The sequence below is a fragment of the Saccostrea echinata genome, unplaced genomic scaffold (genome assembly GCF_033153115.1).
Source record: "Saccostrea echinata isolate AGI-Se365-2 ecotype Australia unplaced genomic scaffold, CSIRO_AGI_Sech_v1 ptg000035l, whole genome shotgun sequence".
Taxonomy (NCBI): Eukaryota; Metazoa; Mollusca; class Bivalvia; order Ostreida; family Ostreidae; genus Saccostrea; species Saccostrea echinata.
Window position 1 is genome coordinate 1,801,936 of NW_026889784.1, and position 24,945 is coordinate 1,826,880.

General features: G+C 32.0%; 1 protein-coding gene across 1 annotated transcript; it reads left to right on the forward strand.

The window, feature by feature from the left end:
• The first annotated feature begins 12,613 nt into the window (after window positions 1-12,613).
• Window positions 12,614-24,206, forward strand: LOC133199748 (uncharacterized). The gene is made up of 15 exons (XM_061335608.1): window positions 12,614-12,866; window positions 13,393-13,493; window positions 13,652-13,797; window positions 14,608-14,719; window positions 14,849-14,961; window positions 15,057-15,163; window positions 15,327-15,475; window positions 15,783-15,950; window positions 16,048-16,172; window positions 21,948-22,090; window positions 22,410-22,480; window positions 22,677-22,803; window positions 22,894-23,178; window positions 23,329-23,595; window positions 23,937-24,206. The coding sequence occupies exons 1-15, from the start codon at window positions 12,614-12,616 to the stop codon at window positions 24,203-24,205; spliced, it is 2,436 nt and encodes an 811-aa protein (XP_061191592.1). The 3' UTR covers window position 24,206.
• The last annotated feature ends 739 nt before the right edge of the window (window positions 24,207-24,945 follow it).

Here is a 24,945-nt window from a genome sequence, read left to right on the forward strand (position 1 = left end):
TACTTTACAGTTTGAAATAAAAATACATTTTTAGTAACATACTTTGATTTAAAATCTGCAAATAAATGAATATTTTAAGTCAAAGAAATTCCTGAAAATTAATTCTAAAAACATATAAAATTTCTCTCTATTACACATGCACTAACGGCTACTCGCCAAAAATAAAAAGTAATAATAACATTGTATCTACAATGATTAAGTGGCCCTCTAAGGGGGTTACAGGTAGAGTTTATCTGTGTTTACCTGAATAAAGAAACATTTGATAAAGCCTGTCAGATAAATACATTAAATACCATTATTTTTCTTTTATAAGATTGAATTGTAACGCATTATGTAGAATTCATTAACAGTGTATAATTAGGTAAACTTAATTCAAATGAAAGAATAAAAATAAAAATTAATACAATTGGATTATTCAAGCTGTTGGCATAAATGTTAGATTTAAATTGTATTCTTTTTTTTCCCCTAACATCATGTATTTTCAATAACTTTTAAAAACAATAACAATTTTTAAGTATATTCTTTATAAAGAACAACAACAATTTTTCTATAAATTTATAAACAGAATTAACTCACTTATTGATAATTTAAAATTATTTATACCTTAAACATTACATTATGAAATACGTAACATTATACTGAACTTTTTGCATTAATAATACTTTATATGGGATAAAAAAAAATCTCTTTGAATTTGAATGAAGACACAAGCTAATAACCAAACTGTTCATTGGTTAGAAAAGCAGCAATTCCCTTATTCCCCTAGAAGGAATTAATATCGTTTGGTTAAGATTTTTTGAATCTCCATACTTATTGACTGACTAAATAGTTTAGCATGTTTGTCTGTAGTTCTCCATTTAATGGTAGTAGCATAGTTTGTCAAAAGGAGATTAAGAGACAAACATGTGCGGTCACAAATTTTCCGCGATATCGTCACCAAAGGAAAGGTGTTATAAATAAAAACTTCAATTTAAAATCTATAATTTATGTCATTGAATCAATCCAGTATTATCTTTATATACAACGTAATCCCTTTAAAATCCTTTTTTTGTGTCCGATCAAGTCATCCTCTCAATTGACAACGTATGTTTCGAATATTTTAATCGATGTTGATCGATATTATCTGGCTGGTCGAAAGGGTTTTTTTATTCTGGCTGGTAGAAAGGTTTTTTTAATGTATCTATAAATACGAAATAAAGAATTTGAAAATGTTTTCGAATTCAGAAATATTTTTTGAATTAGGTATAACGAATTGTCGAATTCGTAAAAATGAATTTAATACATGTACCTTATAACAATTTTTTAAATTCGTTATAACGAATCAAATTTGTTGTAATAAGATTATCACACGAATTCAAAAATACGAAAGCCGAATTGGCTCATTTTTGATACGATAAAAAAAATTAACTCGTTATAACGAGACAGTTAACTCGTTATAATGAGTTAGTATCTCGTTATAACAAGTTAGTTATTTCGTTATAACGAGTTAGTTATCTCGTTATAACGAGTTAGTATCTCGTTATAACGAGACAATTATCTCGTTATAACGAGTAAGTTATATCGTTATAACGAGATAGTATCTCGTTTTAACGAGATAATTATCTCGTTATAACGAATTAGTTATCTCGTTATAACGAGTTAGTTATCTCGTTATAACGAGATAATTATCTCGTTATAACGAGATAACTAACTCGTTATAACGAAATAGTTTTCTCGTTGTTTCGAGATTTAATAGCAATATAGGAATAAAAAGGGCTATAGTTTTTAATGCCATTGAATTTTGAGCTAGTAAGTATCAATCAAATTTAACTTGAACAACTGATAAACGGCTAAGAATTTAATTTGCTCTGGGGTTCAATTATGATTAAATCTTGAACTATCTCGCTGTCAATAATCACGCATATTTTGATAAGTATAGCAACTCTAAGGCGAACACATTTTACACATTAATTCGTCAACGCCTCCTCAAATTGACGCGATATTTTTCTTAAAATAATATTGCCAAATATACTTCCTTCAAACTTTGACAATTTATTTATGACAACTATTTCTGATGAATGACACTATTTCGACATGTTTTGGACTTAGTAATGGGGGGGGAAGGGGCTAATATGTCTCCACCACCACTTTTGAAAAGGGGGCGGTCAAGAGTATCTTTGTGCCCCTTCCTCCAGATTTTTTTTACCTGAGTAAATATCTCCCGAAAATAATGGCGAATACTCGTAGTTGGAATATCAAATCTTTTTTTTTCTCTCTTTGCTTGTCGAATATTTTACTTGGTTTACCCCCCCTTGAAATTGGGGGGGGGGGTTTCCAAGCTGTGGAGATTCACGTAGACCTATTTGAGATTCACGTCTATTTGGCGGATTCTATGTTAACCACAAAACATCAAACCAGAGTTTACAAAACAAAACAAAAAGTTTACTGAGTTTATCAAGCCAGTTCACTTTTATAATATTTTTACTTAGGATTGATCAACGAATAAGCCTAATATTACATGTATATTATTAATACAACATTGAAGCAAAGTCGTTAATTATTTTCCTCATAACAATATTTATTATGTATACTTTACAAGCATATAATTTTTATTTCAAAAAGATATTGATGATTTTTTTTTTTTTTGGGGGGGGGGGGATAAATATTGGATATTCAATGTTTTGTAGTTGATATGGAATTTATTTCACGAGTGGGACAGGATTTTTTTTTTATTTTCATGAGTGCGAAGCACAAGTGAAAATATCAAAAATCCTCTCTCACGATACAATACACATTTCTAGGCATAATTTATGCTTGAAATACACCTTAATTAATGCGTATCATATTGTAAACTTTAGATATTAAACTTTCATTCTATACCCAAAAAGGATCACAAACATGTCAACTGTTTCTACTGTTGTCAAAGTGAGACATGCGAATTTCCTGCATGCACTGCATTTCAGCAGCCTGCTGACCTTCACCTTTTTATTGTGGCTTCCGTAGAACAAAGAGTTCCAAAAGTGTTTTTATTCTACCACATTGATAATAAAATGAACAAGCATTCTGAGTATTGCATTCGCAATACTAGTTCCCTACCGGCAAGTGTAATCTGGTTTCCGTTAAGAATTGAAAATGCCATAATTCCGTCAAAAATCAATGATGCGGTACGAAATGCAAACTTGATCTATAACTAATCAAGGTAAAGTCACATACCAAAAATCAGCTCAATATCTGAAAGTGTTTAGAGGAAAATTGCGGAAAACCCTGAAAAATTGAAAAGGCCGTAATTCCGTCAAAAATCAATGAAGCGGAACGAAATGCAAACTTGATCTGTAACTCATCAAGATACACTCACATACCAAAAATCAGCTCAATATCTGCAAGTGTTTAGGAAAAAAGTGCGGAAAACCAAGTGGGACAGACTGACAGACATACAGAGGGACAGACGGACAGACGGACAGACAGACAGACGGACGGACAGACTCAGAGGAAACCTATAGTCCCCTCCAGTTTCACCGGTAGGGGACTAATAACGCAAAAACTACATATTGTACATGAGATTTCATGCCAAATTGGTAAATTAAATTGGTTTCTTTCTTTTAATAAACAAAAGATATATAAATTATTTTAGGAATGACTCTAATTCTTGGCCAAATTATTCGCGTATAACCTGGTTTGGGTCAGTTTACGCTTTATAATCCTCGAAGCGGATTATAAAACAGCGTAAACTGACCCAAACCAGGTTATACGCGAATAATTTGGCCAAGAATTAGAGTCATTCCTTATAATTTAATTTTAAAATCATTAAATAACTATGGGTGTAAAATTTCGTTACTTTTTATTAGTTCAAATTTGTCGCTCAATAATACAACCGTAGTAACGGAAGTAACGGAAGTGATGGGAATCGAGGGGAGGTAAAAACTGATACATAGGCCTAGCAGTGATGTTGGTTGTTTACATGTGGTAAGATCGAATTATTGTTTGAAATTAAACGTACATTCATTAAATCTGGAATTTTCCATGAATCCCGAGGACTGGAAATGAGAGGATTGTATGGATACAGATGGTTCAGCTGGTTGTCAGGGGGGTGTGTCCCCATACCAAACCAGGTTATACAGAAATAATTTGTGTTCCTTTTTGGATATTAACCAATCAGAGGCTAGAATACAAACAAAATTAAATTATTAATTGATAAGTACAGTATTAGTTCTTGAAATTCATCATATTTATTATTGAGGGAAAGGAGGGATTCATGATAAAAACAACGGGAATTTAGTTCTTTGTCAGACATTGAATTTGATCTTGCCCCTTTAAGACGATAAAATTGAATTGGTATTCCTTGTTAACAGGCAAGGAATTATCAAAATATGGACGTTAAAGCCTAACAAATGGTATCATATCGACATTGTTAATTCGGAATATATAAAATAATGGGATTATTTCTATGCATTTTTTATTGCGACAAACATTACGCAAAAATTATCATAATTTTAACAAAGTCAAGAAAGCTTGAACAGGGCAATTTAATCAGCCAGAGTATATCATTTTTTTCTGATCTCCTTGTACAAATTGACAAGATTTTGACGTTATATACATTCCATTTAAAGATGACACTAATTCTATTCTGCTATTTTAAGGTATAAACACAACAACATGAGGCGGTCATAAGTTTCCGTATATTTGTCTTCGGTCTTTTCAATAAACAATACTTATCAAAGGCATAACACAAAAAACTAGTATGCTGTTGTTCCATAAAATCTTTTTCACGCACATTTTAAACAAATTTGATCGACTCGCTTCTGTATATTTCCTATAAATAATGGTCTATTCTTTACTTAGATATATCAACTCTTTAGATCAATTTTTATCTCGTTATAACGAAATATTTCCATTTCTATTTATTTTCTCTGTGATAACTCTTTGAAAGTTAGTAGAGTTGATTTCTTGATCATTCTACCGGAATGCAAATTTCGCCAAGCGAAAGGTCAGGAGCTAAGAAGGCCTAATATGCATGTAATTCTCGTGCGGCTGTCTTTGTGTTTGTCGTCAGTGGGCGGGGACTATTGAAATTGACACGTGAGGCCTCGTGTAATTTAAATCTATTTGTCTACATTTTTAAAATCTAAATTTACAATTTTATTTCACATTGAAATGGAAATATAAGGAATCACTGTCTAGTTAGTAGAGTATGCCAGGGACATCAACGATAGCTGGAAACGTGGGATAATTTATGCATCCACGTTTCCAACTATCGTTGATGCCCTGGCATACTCTACTAACTAGACAATGATTCCTTAAATAATTATTTGGTTATTTTAGGAATGACTCTAATTCTTGGCCAAATTATTCGAGGATAACCTGGTTTGGGTCAGTTTACGCTTTATAATCCGCGAAGCGGATTATAAAACAGCGTAAACTGACCCAAACCAGGTTATCCTCGAATAATTTGGCCAAGAATTAGAGTCATTCCTTATAATTTAATTCTAAAATCATTAAACAACTGTGGGTGTAAAATTTCGTTGCTTTTTATTAGTTCAAATTTGCCGCTCAATAATACAACCCTAGTAACGGAAGTGATGGGAAGCGAGGGGAGGTAAAAACTGATACATAGTCCTAGCAGCCATGTTTTTTGTTTACATGTGGTAAGATCCGAGTTACTGTTTGAAGTTAAAGGTACATTTATTAAATCTGGAATTTTCCATGAATCCCGAGGACTGGAAATGAGAGGATTGCATGGATACAGACGATTCAGCTGGTTGTCAGGGGGGTGTGTCCCCATACCAAACCAGGTTATACAGAAATAATTTGTGTTCCTTTTTGGATATTAACCAATCAGAGGCTAGAATACAAACAAAATTAAATTATAACGAGATAACTAACTCGTTATAACGAGATAACTAACTCGTTATAACGAGATAACTATAACTCGTTATAACGAGATACTAACTCGTTATAACGAGATAATTATCTCATCATATCGAGATAAATAACTCGTTAAAACGAGATACTAACTCGTTATTACGAGATAATTATCTCGTTATAACGAGTTAAATATCTTTTTTGTCTTGTCAAAAATGAGCCTATCCGGCTTTCGTACAAAAATTTGTTATAACAGATTAAATTTGTCTAAACGAATTCAAAAAAAAAAAAATGTTATTTTCATAATTTCATAGTTAGTTTCATATTTTTAAAACTACAAGGCGACAAAGCTATGAAATCACAGACTGATCTGAGAGAAATGCAACAGTACAATTTGGATTGAATAATTCCAGTTCATGGGAGTCTTGAGGCTGTAATTGCCGGGGGGGGGGGTCTTGCAAAGCAAAAAAAAACAAAAAACTTCCAAATAAAACGATACACATGATAACACTAATGACTGTATTCATTTTTATTACAAATAGTTTTGTAAGAAAATATTTGCGAAAGACGAACATTGGGTTCATGTGGACTTTATCGCAAAAAACAAACATGTACATAATATTATTCCCGTTGATATGTAAAATATTCTATTGATAACAGTGCAGTACTCTTCGTACCGTATCTACGTGTCTCCAGCCATGTATGCACCAGTTTGTACCACGACTTATCTGTATTTGCAAAATATAACATTCCAGATAATGATTACCTATTTTAGGCTTGTATTAAAAGGTTTATCACATGAGTTATTTTGGATTCTCCATTATGCTCTATGATCATGTCCTTCTCAACCTTTTATTAGCTTGTTTATAATTTTATAGCACAAGCAAACTAATGTTACGGAAATATTTCTTTTATTGAAATTGATCAATTGTTATTGATGAAAAGGGTAAAAATAACGGACAGTGATCGACCTCCAAAATACTACAAACAATATAAATCTGTGAAGAGGCCATAATAATTGAATCCTCCCTCCCTCCAAATTCCAGAGGAAGGATCTGGTGCCTAGGAGGAGTGAGCATCCTCTGTTGACCGGTCAAACCTGTCATGAGCCCTTCCTATTCATCAAGTAGACGGAAAATAACGTAGTCAAATTTAGTATAAAACCAAAGGCCCAACAACTGGTCTGAAATGTGCCAGTTAGATCGAATGATAGGCTATGTTTGCTTACAATGTCATTATATAAATAGTGACCATAGAATTTACAAAATGCTGACTTTCAATGAGGTTATTGAAATCCCTGTAACATTAACTTACCTGTCAGTAGCCTCTTTTTTAATTTGATCGTATTCAGAGCACTTTCCTGAGTATGGAAGAAGTTGGGAGACATAAACACTATACGCAGGTGATAGCTGAATATTATTACATAAATAAGGAAAATGTTGACGATGGAAAAGCTGAAGTCATCTCGTTTGTCAAACAATTTAGTTGTTAGTTGGCTCCTATTGCCTATAGTCTGTAAAGCGTCCAAATATAAAACAAATGTGGCAGACTCTGTGGTATCTTTTATTTCAAGTTCACTTGGATATATCGAACCGACTTATGAATGGAAGTAACTGTTGTTAATTGATAGAACTTCGTCGATATATCTGAATGTCGAGTTGAAGGCCAAAGCAAGTAGCAAGTGTTTTCTTCTTCTTATGAAGAAGTTCTTGGAATAAATTCTGCTTTATAGGAATATAAAAACAGGTCGGCTAATAAAGGAGCACAGTTAGTGCCCATCGAAATTCCAACAGTTTGTTGGAAGACTTGTTCTCCAAAGACTATATAGATGTTCTCAATGAGGAACTCCAGCATCCTTTTAATATCAACTTGTTTGTAGAAGTGATTTTTAAGTAAGTAGTTTTGTCGATAACCAATCACAAGATACGAAAGTTTCCGAGTTCCATTTTTATTGAAGAAGCAATTGTCCATGAAGTCAAAAACTTAGTTTTTAATTTATGGTGAGGAATGGTTGTATAAAGCGCACAAAAGTCATATTTTGATGTTATTACTTTTTTGAAAAATGTGTGTTTTTTAAATTTTCCAAAAGTTCTTTGGAGTTTTTGAGAATCCACATTGGATTTATACACTTATAGAATATCCTGTAGCACGGTATGTCTGAAGTTTCGCATACACAGAACTGTAATATTTTTGTGAGGAGTAAAGTTGGGGGCTTGGTAGAGCACTTGCTGGACCCGGCAATGTATATTTGTTTATGAGGATTTTTATGAAGTTAAGGAATTCAGTATAAGTAAGGTAGATCGAACTCACCTTCGTTGACTGGAATAGTAAAAGTATAAAAGACTGAAATGTGATTTTAAGAATTTCATCTTTAGAAAATGAATTGTGTGTACAAGTAGGATTTTAAGAATTAAAATCAATTTCTTCTAAAATACAGATATAATAATGATCCTTACACATAAAACGATATTGTTCAAAGCATTGTCTTCTGGAACCTAAACATTTAGTTAATTTAGCCTTTCTAATCCTTTTCTAGCCTCCGATTTAATGAAAACGGAAGAATAGATGGTTTGTATATTGCCTTTGAACTTTCTAAACGATTTTTTAATATATTTCTAAAACATCTGTGCTGGGAAACATCCATATTCACAAACACTGACTTGTATGCTGCAGTTAAAGAATCCAAGTATGGACTTGCTTTAGCTTCTTCAAATAGACCATTCAAAATATCATGGGAACCGAGTAAAGTGATGAAAACTTTTTTAATGATGTGTAGTGGTGTAAGATGTAAGGTAAAAGTGAATCAAAAGAGACGTCATGTATATTTGGTCTATTGTAAGGTCGATGTCCTTAACTACGCCTACGTCTTGGTGTTTTGTTAAAAAGTCCCATCACATTCACACTGGAACACTGTGGGCTTAAAAGATTCCCTTTATTATTACATACGGAAATGAAGTGCCTAGTTTTCTGATCTATTATGCTTCTCGTTGTCTACGGAATGGAGTACTTAAAGTGGGACTATTAGTTGGATGATATGAACTAAATTTACATCAATTTTTTGTATATTTTATTTAAGAAAGGACTAAAGAAGATGGTTGAACAAGGCGACGAAGTGCCTATAGTGCGACAAATATGAAGTGAAAAATAAATTCTCAATTTTATCAAAATTTTCTTTGATATTTCATTTAACATTATAGTATATTTTATGTAAAATCTCTACAATTTACAAAAATCTCACAAAGACTGAAATTATTTGCTTATGAAATAGCATTAACACACTAAAGAGGACAAAAATGACCATTTTCTCATACTTTAACATTTTTTCGTAGGTCTTCGCTCCATTTTTTTGAAAAGTTAATCCTAAAAGTTTGCATAAAAATATACATTTTTTTTTTTGGTTTACAAAAACATGGACCAAAGACCCACTATACATTAAAAGTACACTTTTATGACAAAGCATTCGCATCTTTTAGAGAAACTAGATGAAATCCCGCGCAAGCGCGGGGAATTGAATTTATACCACTTCCGACAGAAAAAATCTAATAAATAAATATATATATTGTAGGTTCTACTGACAGCCTACAGGCTTATAGCAGGAAGAAATACTTTGTTCAAAATCCCACATGAAGTAGAAGTACGTCTCCAACCCCAACCCCCTTGTAAAACTTAAATAACAATATCATTAATTGACGTTTATTGTGAAACCTGTTATATACTATGTTATGGATACTGTATATACTATGTTATGGATATTGTACTTCAGATGCTCTTATTTCATTTCCGTCAAGAGTAAAAGCAGTGAATATGCACATTTTACTGAGAAATGAATAGATTTTTTTTTGGTAAAAATTCACAAGTACTTGGGTCTTGGTTTATAAATATGTATGTACCTTATTGATATGTAAAAACTGTACCTTACCTCTTTTTTTTTTTACATATCAATAAGGTACATACATATTTATAATCCAAGACCCAAGAACCTGTGTAAAAATTAGCTTTTATATAACGCCCTATGAATACACTGGCGGATTTAGTGGGGAGTCCGAGCCCCCCTCCCGTTTTGTGTCCAAAATATACATAAAATTTAATAAATCAATTTTTTTGGTGTGTCCATGGGCCCCTACCCCAACCACAAACTGCCCCCCCCCCTTTCAAGATTCCTGGATCCGCCACTGGAATAGGCCGAGTATTTGATACAAAAGACTGTATTTAAAAAAAAACTGAAATGTATCGATTAAAGCACAAAATTTTACAGCATAATTGTATTTGAATAATACCTTATTCATAAATATTCTCTTTTCATGTAAGCAAGTTTATTACGAAGTACAAATTGTACTTCGGGTTCGTTGCCACGATGCTCTCAGTGAGGAATATATACAAATTTTACCGATAAATTTATTAGGAAAACCTACTACATATATGTAATAGTCTTTCGATATATAAATATATTCACAACTTACAGTGTTATCAATGATTTACCACTATTTCAATGACCATTCACAAAAAAGCTTTTTTTCATGTTAAAGCAGCTATAATCGCCTCGTTTTTCTTTTTAACATCGGGCTCGATGCTATATGATGTTCTAGAAGTTTCTGTCAATATTACGATTGGTGAATGACGAAAATAATTTGCACATTTTCCTTTTTAATCGGTTATCACAACTTATTTCTTTTATATCATTTAAATCAAGTTTTGATTGAATAATTCAGTAATGACGTATAATGAAATAAATAAACGATTGCTTGTTGTCAGTTTCATTAAAAATTGCCAGTAACTTAGATCCGCCAACCGGAAACGCCACCGTACTCACGTTTTTGCTATTTCATGGATGCTTATAGAAAATAAAAGTAGACTTTTAATTTAATGTACGATACTTACAATGCAAGTGAAATCTAAATATAGTTTACGGACATCATCTTGTATCGTGTGTATTCTTAGAGGAGTAAGTAAGAACTCTGGTTCACCCGTTTCGGAGTTTATTTGCAAAGTTTATTAATTTATAAGTATAGATACTTGAAGTCCATTAAGTCAAAGGTCATACAAGGTTTAAATGCCACTGTTCATCAGGAGCTGTGTAGCGTAGTGATTAGCTTGTTAGTCTCAAAGCAATATGATACTCCGGATTTTTATTGCTAGGGTTCGAATCCCACGAATACCATTTCATTTTTAATATAATTTTTTTTCCGGGATCTTTTTTTCTCAGAAAAGTTTTGTTGTTCATAATTTCATAAATTTCAATAATGAGAACTTTACTTTGAATACTTAATTCACAAATTGAGTATGATTTTTTTAATATCTGAAGCTATAGGCATTCTGCACGCCTTGTTCACCCATCTTCTTTATAATATTCTTTAGTATTACACTGTAATATTTACATTTGCTGTGTTTTTCTACTAAGCCAACTGTGAAATTGATTTGAAAACAATTTTTGTGTATACTCACGCTTAGAAAATATACACGGAGAAACTCGCTCTAAAGTGACATCACAATGAGGCTACAGAGACGTTAATAAAAATATGACGATATAGGGCAGCGAGAAATTCGAACATTGAATATATTTTTGGTGCATTTAAACAGGTAAAATGTAAATATAAGAAATGTTTTTAAGTTTGAGGTGAATTATTGGTGTGTAAGCCACACAGACTTGTCACGTAGACATGTTTTTCATGAAGCGCTAGCGCGCTTCATGAAATGTGCCTACGTGACAAGTCTGTGTGATTTAAACACCAATAACTCACACAAAACTTAAAAACATTCCTTAAATGGTTTTATGTAGGAGACGCAACTGCATACCGATAGAATCTCTGATCATCTTTTGAATTTTAGTCGTCTTACTCATAAATATACCCCCGTTAAATTTACTCTCTTTTTTGTGACACAAAGTATTTTATAGGGATGGGTATCGCCAAAAATTTCGTATCGTGATTTATCACGTTTTTTTTTCTCCAAAATATCACGATAATCTCTTGATATTTTTACACGGAATATTTACTACAATTTTTTTAATGAATTTCTATAATTTTTCTTACAAATACGCTGTAAAAACATAACTTCAATTTTCTTCATTTTAATTTATATAATATAAATCATGTTTGGATGCCGTAGTTTAACATTTTTCAACATTTTTTAGACTTCCTGTAATTTTTATTTAATAGTTCTAAGATATAAATGAATAATTTCTGGAATTTTTAATTATGTACCAAATACCGTATTTTAGTCTCTGTATCACGATACGTATCGCGCAATAAAAAATCACGATATACCGGTATACCGATAAAATCGCGCATCCCTAGTATTTTATGCGAATGAATTTCTATGTGATAGAAAGTATTGGCATAGAATATCGATATGGATTAAATTATATAATTATACAATGCATATGTTTTGTTGTGCTCTCTCTCTCTCTCTCTCTCTCTCTCTCTCTCTCTCTCTCTCTCATTAAACTTTAGAGGTTAACTGTGTTTCAATAATAAAGAAACGGTGATTTTTGTTGTTGTTATTGTTGTTGTTGTTGTAACTAAACTACCATACACTAGGCAACTGGTTAATGAACTGGCCTCAAGCCTTGATTTCATGTCATCATATCTAAAAATGGAGAAATCGTTCTTTATATACACCTTTATATATACTCAGATCACATCAATGGGGAAAATTTATTTATATAGCAATATATATCTTATCCATGATATGATATCACTACATGTGATAATGCGCATTTCAAACAATATAAAGTATTTGCTTCGATAGTTTTATGATCGGATGAAAATTTACTAGCATGGAGAAGTCAACCTTTTCGGTCCTACTATTACTGTCGTTTGTCTTGAGATCTGTAGATGGTTTTGATCATACCGTGAAACCCCACTGCCCCCCTGAGGAGGAGGTGTGTGAGTTTGATTGGGTTATTGACTATGTTGAGACTATGATTTATTATGATGAAGATGGACGTGGAAATCCTATCGTTGTCAGAAACGGTACCCTCTTCCAGCGTTCAGGTTGTAATGCGCTTATCCCAATTGATATTAATAAAGGTATGGTATGCATAACAGTGTTTCTTTTTTAAAATATTAAAGTGTATGCATAAAAACAATTCCGATGTTCATTTTTCCATGTCAATAAGGTATTTTTGAAAAGACGTAAAACTCAATACGTTAATAAAAATGCAATCACCTTATAAATTTTAAAACAGAAGTGATATGATTCAGGAAACAAAAGTATTTATTGTTAGCAACAACTTTAAAAACTTAAGAAACACTGACTAGCATGTTACTTTTGCATTTTACAAATTGTTTCATTTCCAAAGGTAGTATGAATTCGTCATGTATTATTGTATTGCTAGAGAAGTGAATTAACCCTCCCTTTTTTCCCAATAAAGTTGTGCTTGGCACATTATCGGTTTTAACATAATTGTCTTGATTTTGTTTTGGGGAACTCAGATAAATATGCATTTGAAATTAAGACTGGTTACATATTGTGCACAGCGGAAAATTTAACAAGTATCGAATTTTAGCCTCAGTACCAACGGACAGATCGGCAAAGTATATATTTGTCTTACAGATGCGGATAGAGCTATTTTTGCAGACGGTAATTACAAAATGATCTACAGTATTAACAAACAGTATCCGGGTCCTTCAGTTGTGGTGTACGAGGGACAACAGGTAAAAATATCTTCTTTTTTTTATTTGAAGAAAGTACCCAACAAAGATATAAAATTGTTTTACTTTGATTATCTATTTTTGGATTATTTTTAGATATCTGTAAAGCTTCCTCTAAATCTATGAAATGAATATATTACAAAATATGATAATTGTTTCAGGTTGTTGTAAACATCAAGAATAATTTACTAATGGAGGGACTTACGATTCACTGGCACGGGATGGTTCAATGGCATACACCTTGGATGGACGGTGTTGGAACTGTATCACACTGTCCAATCAACCCAGAGGAGACTTTCCAATATAGGTATGTCATGAAAGGATCGCATATTTTTTACACATCATCAATTAGAGGGGGGTTTGCAATCACTAACTTACAATTTTCATTTGATGATTATAAGGTTTCATTTATAGAATTACTTCTGTAAATTAGATGGTACTCAGATATGTGAATTTCTTTCAACCTTCGATTACAGATGGAACAGTTATTTATCAAGTAATTATGTGGTCAAAAATACAAGTGTATTTACTCCACCTCAACAAAAAAAAACAACTCTCACAGAATCTTACACAAAAAGAACGAATGAAGTTTTCCCCAAACAAATTTTATTCTCATAAGTCTTATTTTCGAAGTAATTTTTTCCCCAATGAAAGTAGGGACTATGTATATCATCAGAAATGAAAAATGCGTATTGCTACGTGTAAATATTATCCTCTCTTATGGCGAAATCAAAACCATTAGCTTTTTTTTATTTGAATCTGCAATACATAAAGGTTTTGTCTTATCCTATCTAGTAGTTTAATGAAAATGCTTGCATTCTTTGTGGTTACTCATTATCTTTCCTTGTAAAGGGATATGATCCTTTAATTGAACAAAGGTAAGGTAAGATTTTTTTTCTTAGGAATGATCTAGGTCACGTTTGAATTAATTAATGTATAGGTTCTTCATAAAAAGTCGTGAAACGAAAACATACAGACAATCGGACATCAAACAACTCTGATCAGAGAAGCTTACCTGAGCTTCAGCTCATGTCATCAATCTATCAAATACAGTTTCTCTAAGTCTAAGTCTCTCTATCTCTGCAAAAAAAACTTTAAGAAGGGATACCTTTTATAGGTTTTTGGCTGATCCTCCTGGAACCCACTGGTATCACTCTCACTTAGGAACAGAACGTACAGATGGTTTGACAGGGGCACTGATTGTGCTCCCTAGACCCGACAAACCAGAGGTACTAGTAAACCTTTTTTTCTTTTGTGGATTTGTTGTTTTTATCAATGGTTTGCTTATTAATGTTTCTATGATCACGAATGGATTAACATAAAGGTAATTTGCTTTTAATATCTCACACTATGTTAAGAATCTGAGAAGTGATTTACCAGAGTTATCCGGGGACTTTGTCATGGTATTGACAGACTGGAAGCTTGACGCTTCTGTTGAGACCAAAAATGAGGCTGACTGGGGTTTGAACACGTAAGTATTAATTATCATTATGTTTATGTAGTATAAATAGAGACCTAATAAATTTAATTTTGAAGAAAGATTAATTAATTATGTATTCTTGACAGATTTTCATATGGATTTAACGAAACTAAATGCTACTCATTCACATTTGATGCCACGGGAGGAGCGGTGGGTCTATTTCCTTTGGAAGCAGCCCTTATTAATGGCAGAGGTAGGATGAAGGCCAAGATATATAACAAACTCACCATGAAATATATAGGAAACATCCAGAACAATTAATTAATTAAAATTTAGAATTAGCATCAAGCTGATTGTTAACAGGAGGGTAAATTATATAAATAGCCATGATCTCCATCTTTTTGTAACTTTCGTAGGTAATCACTATCTTAACAAAGATAATCCAGAACAGCCTGATATACCAGAGTTACCATTGGAAACGTTCAATGTTGAGCGATATGGTTATTACAGATTTAGGGTTATCAACTCCGGCATGCTCTATGGTTTCCGTGTATCTGTGGACAAGGTAGATGATTTCGATACTTTGTCATGTTTGCCATTAATATTACTTAGCAAAAAAAGTTTACTTGTAATGTGCATATTGCTTAGATGAGCGCTTTCTTTGACATTGTAATCAATATACAGTATGTTCAAAACAGAGATATTTGATAACAGGTTCAATGATGTGTCGTGGAACTATTAGCATGAAAATGTACATGTAACTGATTGGTTCATCACTATTTAACAAAATTTTATTCAAATGCGCCAAGGTCTAGCTGAACACATAATAAAGAATTTGACTGTTATAAACAATATTATATCATTTAATTCAGCATGACATCCAAATAATATCTGTCGATGGTAATGATGTCACAATGACAAGCGCCGAATCAGTAATGGTGTTTGGTGGCGAAAGAGTAGATTTCATAGTACTGGCTTCGGAAGACATTAACAATTATTGGGTGCGCGCGCAGACTTTGGAAGTAGGCAACAGTGAAGGGGTAATTCATATTCTTAAGTAAAAATCCTAAAAATTAATGTTATTTTATTTATTTCCTGAATATTCCTCATTTTGAATATGAAAGTTTTATTTTAAAGCCTTTAAATCCTGATACTGCACTTGCTGTCTTGAGATACAGCGGAGCTCGTGTCGCAAATCCTAAAACTGATCGGTATCAATGCAGACCAAGAGATCATTGCAAGGTTGTTAACTGTCCCTTTGGGTGAGTATATTAAAGATTACGTAATTTTGTAGAAGTGGCTGAGTTCGTTTTCCTTTCTCCAATCAAGAGTAAGACATTTAACGAATTTATTTAAATTATTTTTTATTTGCATATTACATGTAGTTTAGAGTAGGCATGTCAATTTCACTAACACAGCTGAGTCGAGTAGTCGGATGCTTTAGTAGAACGATAGTCGAGTACTCATGGGGGGGGGGGGGGAGTATGTGTGTGTGTCAGTGTCAAGGTTTTGTCATTTTTAGCCTAGTACAATATTTATCCCACTCTACCATAACATACAGTCTAGTATTTCCGAATCCATATTTAGGTAGAAAAAATATTTTAACTTAATATCTCTGATTTCAAATTCATTGCATTGTTTTACTTCACATGTTTTCTAAATAAACTTTTCAAATACTTTCGATTACTAGACTTTAGAGTAATAATTTGGTTTGTATTAACTTTTTAAGATAACATGTATGTGTGTATGACTGACTATCACAATAAACATTTTTTAAGTATAATAGTTAGTTCTTCTACAAGTAATGAGTAAACGAATCATTTATAAATGCAAGAATGAAGCATGCCACAGTAACTTCTTTTACTGTATACTAGTATGCCCCTTGGGTAGAGAAGACACATTGTCTTCATATGGTCTGTTCGTTTCTCTGTCTAGCCGTCTAACTTTATAGCTGCATGTCTGTACATGTCTTAAGACCTTATCGGAATATACTCGAACTTGAATATGTTGAAGCCCAACCTAACTTGTAACGAGTATCTATAGATTTTGACCGAATTCAAAGAAGTGCTGCGTGTGACCACCATTTGCATGGATAACTGCTCGACAACTTTAAATCTAGATTTCTCTTGAATGAGAAAACATCATGCAAAGTAGTTACCCGACGTGTTGACAGTCAGCGGTCAACAACACTTCCGGTAACTTGAAACTTCCGGTACAACGCATTGGGGTGAATTTTAAAAAAAAAATGACCAAACACATATTTATCAACCTGCACTAGGCAATGGGAATAAATTTCTATGTCTCGGCATATGTCTTTACATAGTGTCTAAATAGCTGCCATATATCTCATTGATATCTCTATTCACAAAAAAGTTATGCCCAAAAATGATGCTAAAATGTCAGGAGTGCAATACCTTTTCGAAAATATGTGGAAAAAAAAATAGTGGTTAATGTTGGAAATAAAGACTTTCCTGATAATATTCAAAGTATTGAGCTTTAAATGCAGAGTGTAGCAACTTTTTTGATTTACCAAGTTGTGGTCATGTCTGATGTTGAAAAAAATGTTATACCATGTCAGGTGTGCAACAGAAAAAATGTAGTGTTGCCAAAAAAAACACATCGATTTTAAAAATCTGAAAAACAATTAAGTCAAAAAAGAATTTTTCAAAGTGTAAAGCAATAACTGAGATACAATTTAAAACTTAAAAATATTATATAAAACACAAGCAGCATTAATGAGAGTTAATTACCTGTGCACACCCAATAATGTCAGGAGTGCAACATCTAATGTTTTGAACCCCAGCATGAAAAAACTTTTATCAGTATATGATTCTCTGGTATTTATTTTGGAAAATAAAGATACAAAAAAAGCATTTTTACCAAATATGTTTATTAATTACAGGGTCTGTCTGTGTTTCAGATCTATATTTCTATGGTCAGGAGTGCAACACATTTTTTTTAAAGATTCAAGTTATATGATGTACTGACTTCTATTTATGCTAATAAATATTCTTTAATTAACATTGATCTATTTTAATAATTTAGTACTAAATTATTGACAGTTTTATTATTAAAATCCTTCTCTTTTTCTATTTTATCAATTCAGATGTGTTTTTATCTTTTCTTTGATTTTTTATGAATGTAAAAAATTAACACATTGAAAAATTGTTATATAATTCAAGTAATTCCACCTCAACTTCAGAACAAGTTCTACTTCATAGACTCCCATGCTCTTGGTCAGGAGTGCAACAAATATGTTAGAATTATTGCTGATCAAATATGAATAAATATAAAGAAAAATATTGAAGAGTAGAATATTTCTGGTTGGCCTCAGTTGCTTACAGTGTTTGTCCCGTGAAGATAAATATACTATAAAATATATTTTATCTTCTAAATATACATATACATTTTAGCTAGTTTTTTGACATAAATAGGGAATAATTCAAGATATAAAGCCAGGTTTAACTATATCACGTGTTTTAATTATGAAGAATTGAACTATAAATATTGCACAATTTCGTTACCACTTGATGCTGTCAAAACTTTATGAATTTTTGTGTTCTATGGTTTTAATATTTATTTTTACTGCAGTCAGGAGTGCAACAAAACTATTTTATAATTATCAATGATCTGCAACTATCTTTACTAAAAAATAAATCGAAAAAAAATGTTTGATACTATTTGATGTTCAAAACAAAAGTCTATCAGCTAATTACAGACATTTTACAGTCAGTTCTGAGAATAGTTTTCATCATCATTTAACACATATGTTTAAATACAATGTATATTTATTAAACATTGCAAATAATCATGTTTTGAAGTCTTGTAAGTATGAAAAACGGCGAACTGATTTACAAACTAAGAATGGGTTATTGTGTGTTATAATTTTTTAAAACAATGTTAAATAAAATACATATCAGATGTCAGGAGTGCAACGTAGTAATGTAAAATTGAGTCATTTCAAAATCTAGTATTTTTTGTAAGAAAACTTGTATATCAAAATTCTTTTTTGGCTTAGATTTAAAGAAATGACTTAAATGGACAAAAAAGTGGTTTGGGGGGAATTTTATTGTTTCATATTTCTTCCATATTAAAACTTCAAACCAGAATTGAAAAAATAATGTAAAATAACAATCAAAAAGCCAGCTTTTTCCTATATATAGAAGAGATGAAATTCAATCAAGGTTTAGATCTAATCATTTATATCTCTGATACCATTTTGAAGCATAAAAAACTATCATTTCTTTTGATTATGTATTTTATAAAGTCTTTAAGGATGTAGTGATATTTTCTTTTTTCAAATAAAGTTTAACTAATAAAAATTCTGAAACTTTTTTATCCAATTGTCTATTCTATTGCCACTTCCGGAATTTTAACTAGAAAACATGTACAATATGATGATATAAGTGAAAAATATGTTATGGGTAGTTGAATTTTATCAAAAAATTCCACTTTGGTGGTCATTATTTTTGAATTCACCCATTGACACTTTTATGTGGACAATGCAAGTGCCTAGTATCCTGAGTTGTTTTGTTTTTCTTTTTTGTGAAATTATGCACAAAGTACTTAAATTCAAAATTATAATATAGAGATAGCGACAGAAGTAAATAATATTGCAGAACTTTACCTTTTTGTGCTACAACCAGCTTGCATTATACCTGAGGCTCTTCCGTGCTCCTCTGTGAATATCCACTGCATTTTATTCGAATTGTTGTGTGATGTTTTTTTTTCCTTTTTCGTGGAAAAATTAAATTGTTTAAAGAAACCAAAAAACAAAAATCAAAGACAAAGCAATATTGTTACAATACGAGTTTTCTTTTCACGATAAAATCGTCATGGTTCAATAGATTCTTCAACGATTTCAATATTCTAGGTGTAAAAAGAGTGATAATTACTGATAGAAATCTCTTGAAAATTTTGATGTCATCGTGAAGCTATTGAAAAAAAAATACAGTGACGGGTTAGAAGTTTTGATTAGTGTATGTTGAAGAACATATAGTGGTGATCATGGGTATAATTGGGAAAAGAGAAGAAATCCTTTTTTGTCAGAAAAAATATCTATTATTTTTATACATGAATTCCATTATTTACTTCCATCTTAAGGTCAATGACTAAAGGCAGATAAAGTGGGTAATATACTTTAAGCAAACTTTTGAAATACAGGAATGGACAATCCGGTGGAGTGTACGATAGTCTTAGTCTTAAGCATAATACCAATTATATGCATAAATATGATGATGACGGAATACTCACAGGAAATATTTTAAACCGAATTTGTAAGGTAACTTACATAATAATGTACATGTAACCTTACTTGGTCATTTTCTGATGTTGATTAATTCGTATAATTGACATGGTGTTCTTGAGTCATCTTTTGAAGGAAGATAAGCTGAGGATTACTCAATGTATAGATGTTGATAGATGTTTTTCTCTGACAAAAACGAAATTTTCCCTTTTCTCCAAGTATATTCATGGTCATCACTACATGTATATTTTCTTCAACATATATATGTTCGTGTTAATGAAATATGAAGCACTATGGGGTCAATTCAATGGTGACATTGCCTTACAAGTTCTGTTCTAGATTGTGTTTGAATTATGATTATCGGGAAGTTACCAAGTGTTTCTGAAAACTAGTACTGATAGTTGATTACAGCTAAATATATATCCTGTGATGTGCTTATATTTTATAAAACTGCTAATCTTCACAGAAGCAGCATACATGTCAAGGGATAGAGAGTTAGATGTTTTCAATTAAGGTTTTTCCCTTATATATGAAAGAAAAGAACTCTGTATCAATGTTAGGTTTCTTTTATTACAATTAATATCACAAAGCAGAAAATCGGTAATGTGTCACATGAGCATTTTGCATTAAATTGTATAAGAAGAAAGCATTGAACTATCAACTTAAAGAAATAATTTTTTTTAAAAAAATAAAAAATAAGATAGAAGCGATAAATCGTACGTAGGTTCACATAGTTATTGTCTGTAAAATTAATGATAAATTTTATTTCCATATATACACGTACTGTTAGGTATAATTGCTTGCACTGATAGTTCGATAATTTTTTCCTCAGAAGTCAAAATTGTTTTGTCCCCCCTAATTCTCGGTATAACTCAACCAGACCCATACTGAATAAGCCCATTGATTATAGAAATTTCTAGTATTTCAAGTGCACTTGTCAAACTGATCATTGTATGTTTGTTTGATATATTCATATTATTTAGAAACAAAGTGACGAATACATAGTTCAGGGTAATGTAGTGTACTGATTTTTGACTTATCTACAGGTTCATGTAAATACAAGATTAGAAATGTCAGAAAGTATAATAATTCGGCCTTGTTGGTATCATCAGATGATATAGATATCAACACCAATGTGAATTTCCATTGATAATTGTAATGACAGTTGTAATCGACGGTCAATCGCCAAACTATTTGTTAACAAGAATGTAAATATTTAATTTTCCATACAAGCCCCCCGCTATTACAGATTTGTATTTTATGTGTCTAGATAGAGTGATTGTTTGTATGTTGTTTTACGTCCCGTTCGAGAATTTTTCACTCATACAGAGACGTCACCATAGTTACAAAGTGGAGGGCTTCAAATTTAGACCTTTACTCGGCACTGAGGGCCATTGAGCAGTGAGGGTTCTTTATCGCGCCAACGCCTACCGTGACACGGGGCTTCGGTTTTTAAGGTCCCGCAACTTTCACTTCAAAGTGCCGAGCGCTTGGCCTTGAAATTCTACATCAGGCATAAATAATATGAAATGATATGCCTGGTGTGTAAAAGTAAATTTTGCAAATACATTATTGATAATGTATTTGATAATAAGTTGTTGAAGAAAAACTCATTCGCATTCATGAAGAAAAATAGATGCAGTGTGCATGTTGTAACAAATCTATACGACAACACGCGCGACAAATACTAGTATTACAGGTCACGCCCACTTAAAATAGTTCAAGCTCCTTCCTCTGACCTCCCTCCTTCTTTATCCTACCCTTCTTTCTCACAGAAAATATTTATTTGCAGACAATACCCTGATAGCTACAGTATTGATTGCCTTCCGGTGTCCGATTTGAAATCAACACCAGAACAGACTAAAGCTCATCCGGTTCCGGTTGTCTCATCCCCAAATGAATTTCAGGAAATATTTTTGAATTTCCATTTCTCTTGTACGTTTGAAGATGGTTTCAAGGTTACAAAAATCGACAATGCGATCACTGCCACTTTAATTTTATTCTTACTACCGATTTAAGTAATATCAAACTAAGAATTGTAAAAGAAAATTAAAAAGTAAAACAATATTTTATCTGAAAATGGAAATAAAACAACATTCTTATTTATATAATTCTCGAAATAAATGAAATAAAAGAATGTTGCATAGAATAAATCAAATTGCCGTAATGCAGCAGATAGAACGAAATTATATATATTTAATACATTACATTACATACAACATATCACGAATTTATGGTACTGTTATTATTTTAGCTACAGCAAAAATTCCCTTCACAACGGCAGTAAATGGTCATGTGTTTGTTCCACCTACCTCTCCGCCCCAGGTTACGAAATTCTACATCCTTATTCTTTTTTATTTCACTGAATCATTTCATATCATTATCATTTAAAGGAAAGGAAAAGATTTTTACTGCAATATACAATTTTCGCAAGCTAAACGTATTTTCATGAAAGGAAATCTTTAAAAATACCTTAAAGCCAGTCTTTAAATATGTAACTAGGAAAAAAAATGTTTTGCAGATTTATCCTAGACAGTCCAATACTACTTCATCGTGTGATTCTTTGGACTGCACAGATCATTGCGAATGCACATACATCGTGAAGCTTGAGAAAGACAAAACGGTGCAATTAATTTTGCATAACATGGGTATGATAAATATTGATATCTAACAATCATTACCAGTGTTTGATATGTTTCATGACAGTAAATCTGTAAGCTAGTATTTTTATTAATCAGATGACGCACCTTTCGGTATGCCTCATCCGGTTCATATGCATGGCCATCACTTCCATGTGGTCAAGATTGCTTATCCTCACTACAATTCCACAACTGGGGCTATCATAGATAAAAACAAAGATATTAAGTGTAATACTAAGAGTTGTAATGATGCCTCTTGGAGAAATGAAAGTTGGACATTAGGTAACGTTCCAGGATTGAATCTTGAGAACCCTCCTCAGAAGGACACCATAGCAGTACCTAGAAATGGCTACATCGTTCTAAGATTAAAAGCTGATAACCCAGGTAACTGTATATTTAAAAGTGTGAGACTTGTATCTTGCAATTTTTTCAGTGGTTTATCTTTATACCTTATTAATTTAGCTTCAATAAACTCAGTTTACAGTCTTTATTGAATTATTGATCAATACAGTCGAACCCAACGGTTGATTTCAGGATTTTGGTTTATGCACTGTCACATCGAAATCCACCAAATAGCTGGCATGGCAGTCCTCTTACAGGAAGGCGATATTAGCGATATGGAACCCGTTCCAGACGGCTTCCCAACATGTGGCAGTTTCCAGATGACACGAGAAGAATTTAACCAATATCTCACACAAGAGGGCGCAAGGAAAAAGAAACATATGCGTCCAAATCCTCCCAAGCAGATTTTGGTAGAGGAAGTAGATTATCATATAGTGGATTACGTGCCCGTTTTGACAGGTAAGTCAACTAAGAAAGTGGTCTTTAGCAGGATTTGAAACCGAGTTAAAGTTTGGGCTAAAGATATGTCTCGTGAAAAAATTGGATCTTAGTAGTCCATTTATTCTCCCCTTAAGTTTTTTTTTCCACAAGAATATTAATGGAAACTTAAATTATGAAGAAAGAAAGGGAAAAAAACATATTTTGTCAATTGAAACGTGCAATTTCCAATCATGTTTTCTGCTGTTTAAAATATACGAGGAAATTCGCACAGTGAAAATATTGTACAAAGAGAAGGCGAGAAATACATTATTATTAAAAATCTTATTTAACTAAAGCGTCCTATATTTTCATAATTACAGATAGAAAAGAACCAACGTCTTCAAAAGAAAGCGGGAACATATTTAGGGGACTTCATCATTCATATCATAAACACCAGAAAGTCCATGTAGCCTTGATTGCAGCTCTCACATTGTCGCTTTTGATAAACTTGATCTTCATCACGACGTGTATTTGTCATAAATGTCGACAATCGTCTGCTGTAGACGCACTTTCACAGAAAAAGGCGATGCTTGCCCAAAATCTTCTGAACCATGGGAGTCCTTCTGAATCCAAACAACGTCTCGTTTAAAGTTCTGGTTATAACTCTGAAACCAGATCATAGAGGATAGAAACCATTCATTGATTATCATACACCATCTAAAATAAGATATGCCATAAAATTATGAAATATAATTTTCTTAATCATTGGTCATAACTTACATGTAGTATTACAGGTATTTACTAATTCCATATTAAGAATTATTGTTATTAAATCTATAGATTCAAATGTAAACTTGTATTGCCTTCTGCTAAAACATTTCATTTAATTGTTATGTTGCTTTATATTAGCTTTAGTATTGAATTTCGGGTACCCTTAAATATAAAAACACGTACAGAATGTTTGAAAGTTTACGTTGTACTTTTTTTTTTGTATGTATATTAGTTCAATTCAAGTTGTCCTGACAACTACAAGGCCTCTCTTAATGATGTTTTAAAAGAAAAAAATACTCATCTTGTATATATAAATTAAATATATTGTCTAGTATGCGACTCAAACACTTGATTCAATGCCATATCTAATGTCACAGACAACAGTATTTTTGAATATGCAGACAACTGAGTAAATTTTAAGTTAAGCAACAATTTCAGTTATTGTCTTGATAAGAATGTGAAATATATGTACTATTTCATTACAGTCACCTAGTTTTGTACTGTATGTACTATACGTAATAAGAAAAAAATGTATAGACCTGAATTGTGACCTCTATATATGTAAATAAATGAACAGTTCTTCATAATTAAAGCACAAAGATTTACTCATAAAAAATT

Bases quoted from the DNA above. Each gene is read 5' to 3' on its own strand.
- LOC133199748 (XM_061335608.1), top strand. From the start codon at position 12,614: ATGGAGAAGTCAACCTTTTCGGTCCTACTATTACTGTCGTTTGTCTTG. The intron at 14,720-14,848 runs GTACTAGTAAAC...CACTATGTTAAG, and splicing joins CTAGACCCGACAAACCAGAG to AATCTGAGAAGTGATTTACC. The intron at 23,596-23,936 runs GTAAGTCAACTA...TCATAATTACAG, and splicing joins TTACGTGCCCGTTTTGACAG to ATAGAAAAGAACCAACGTCT.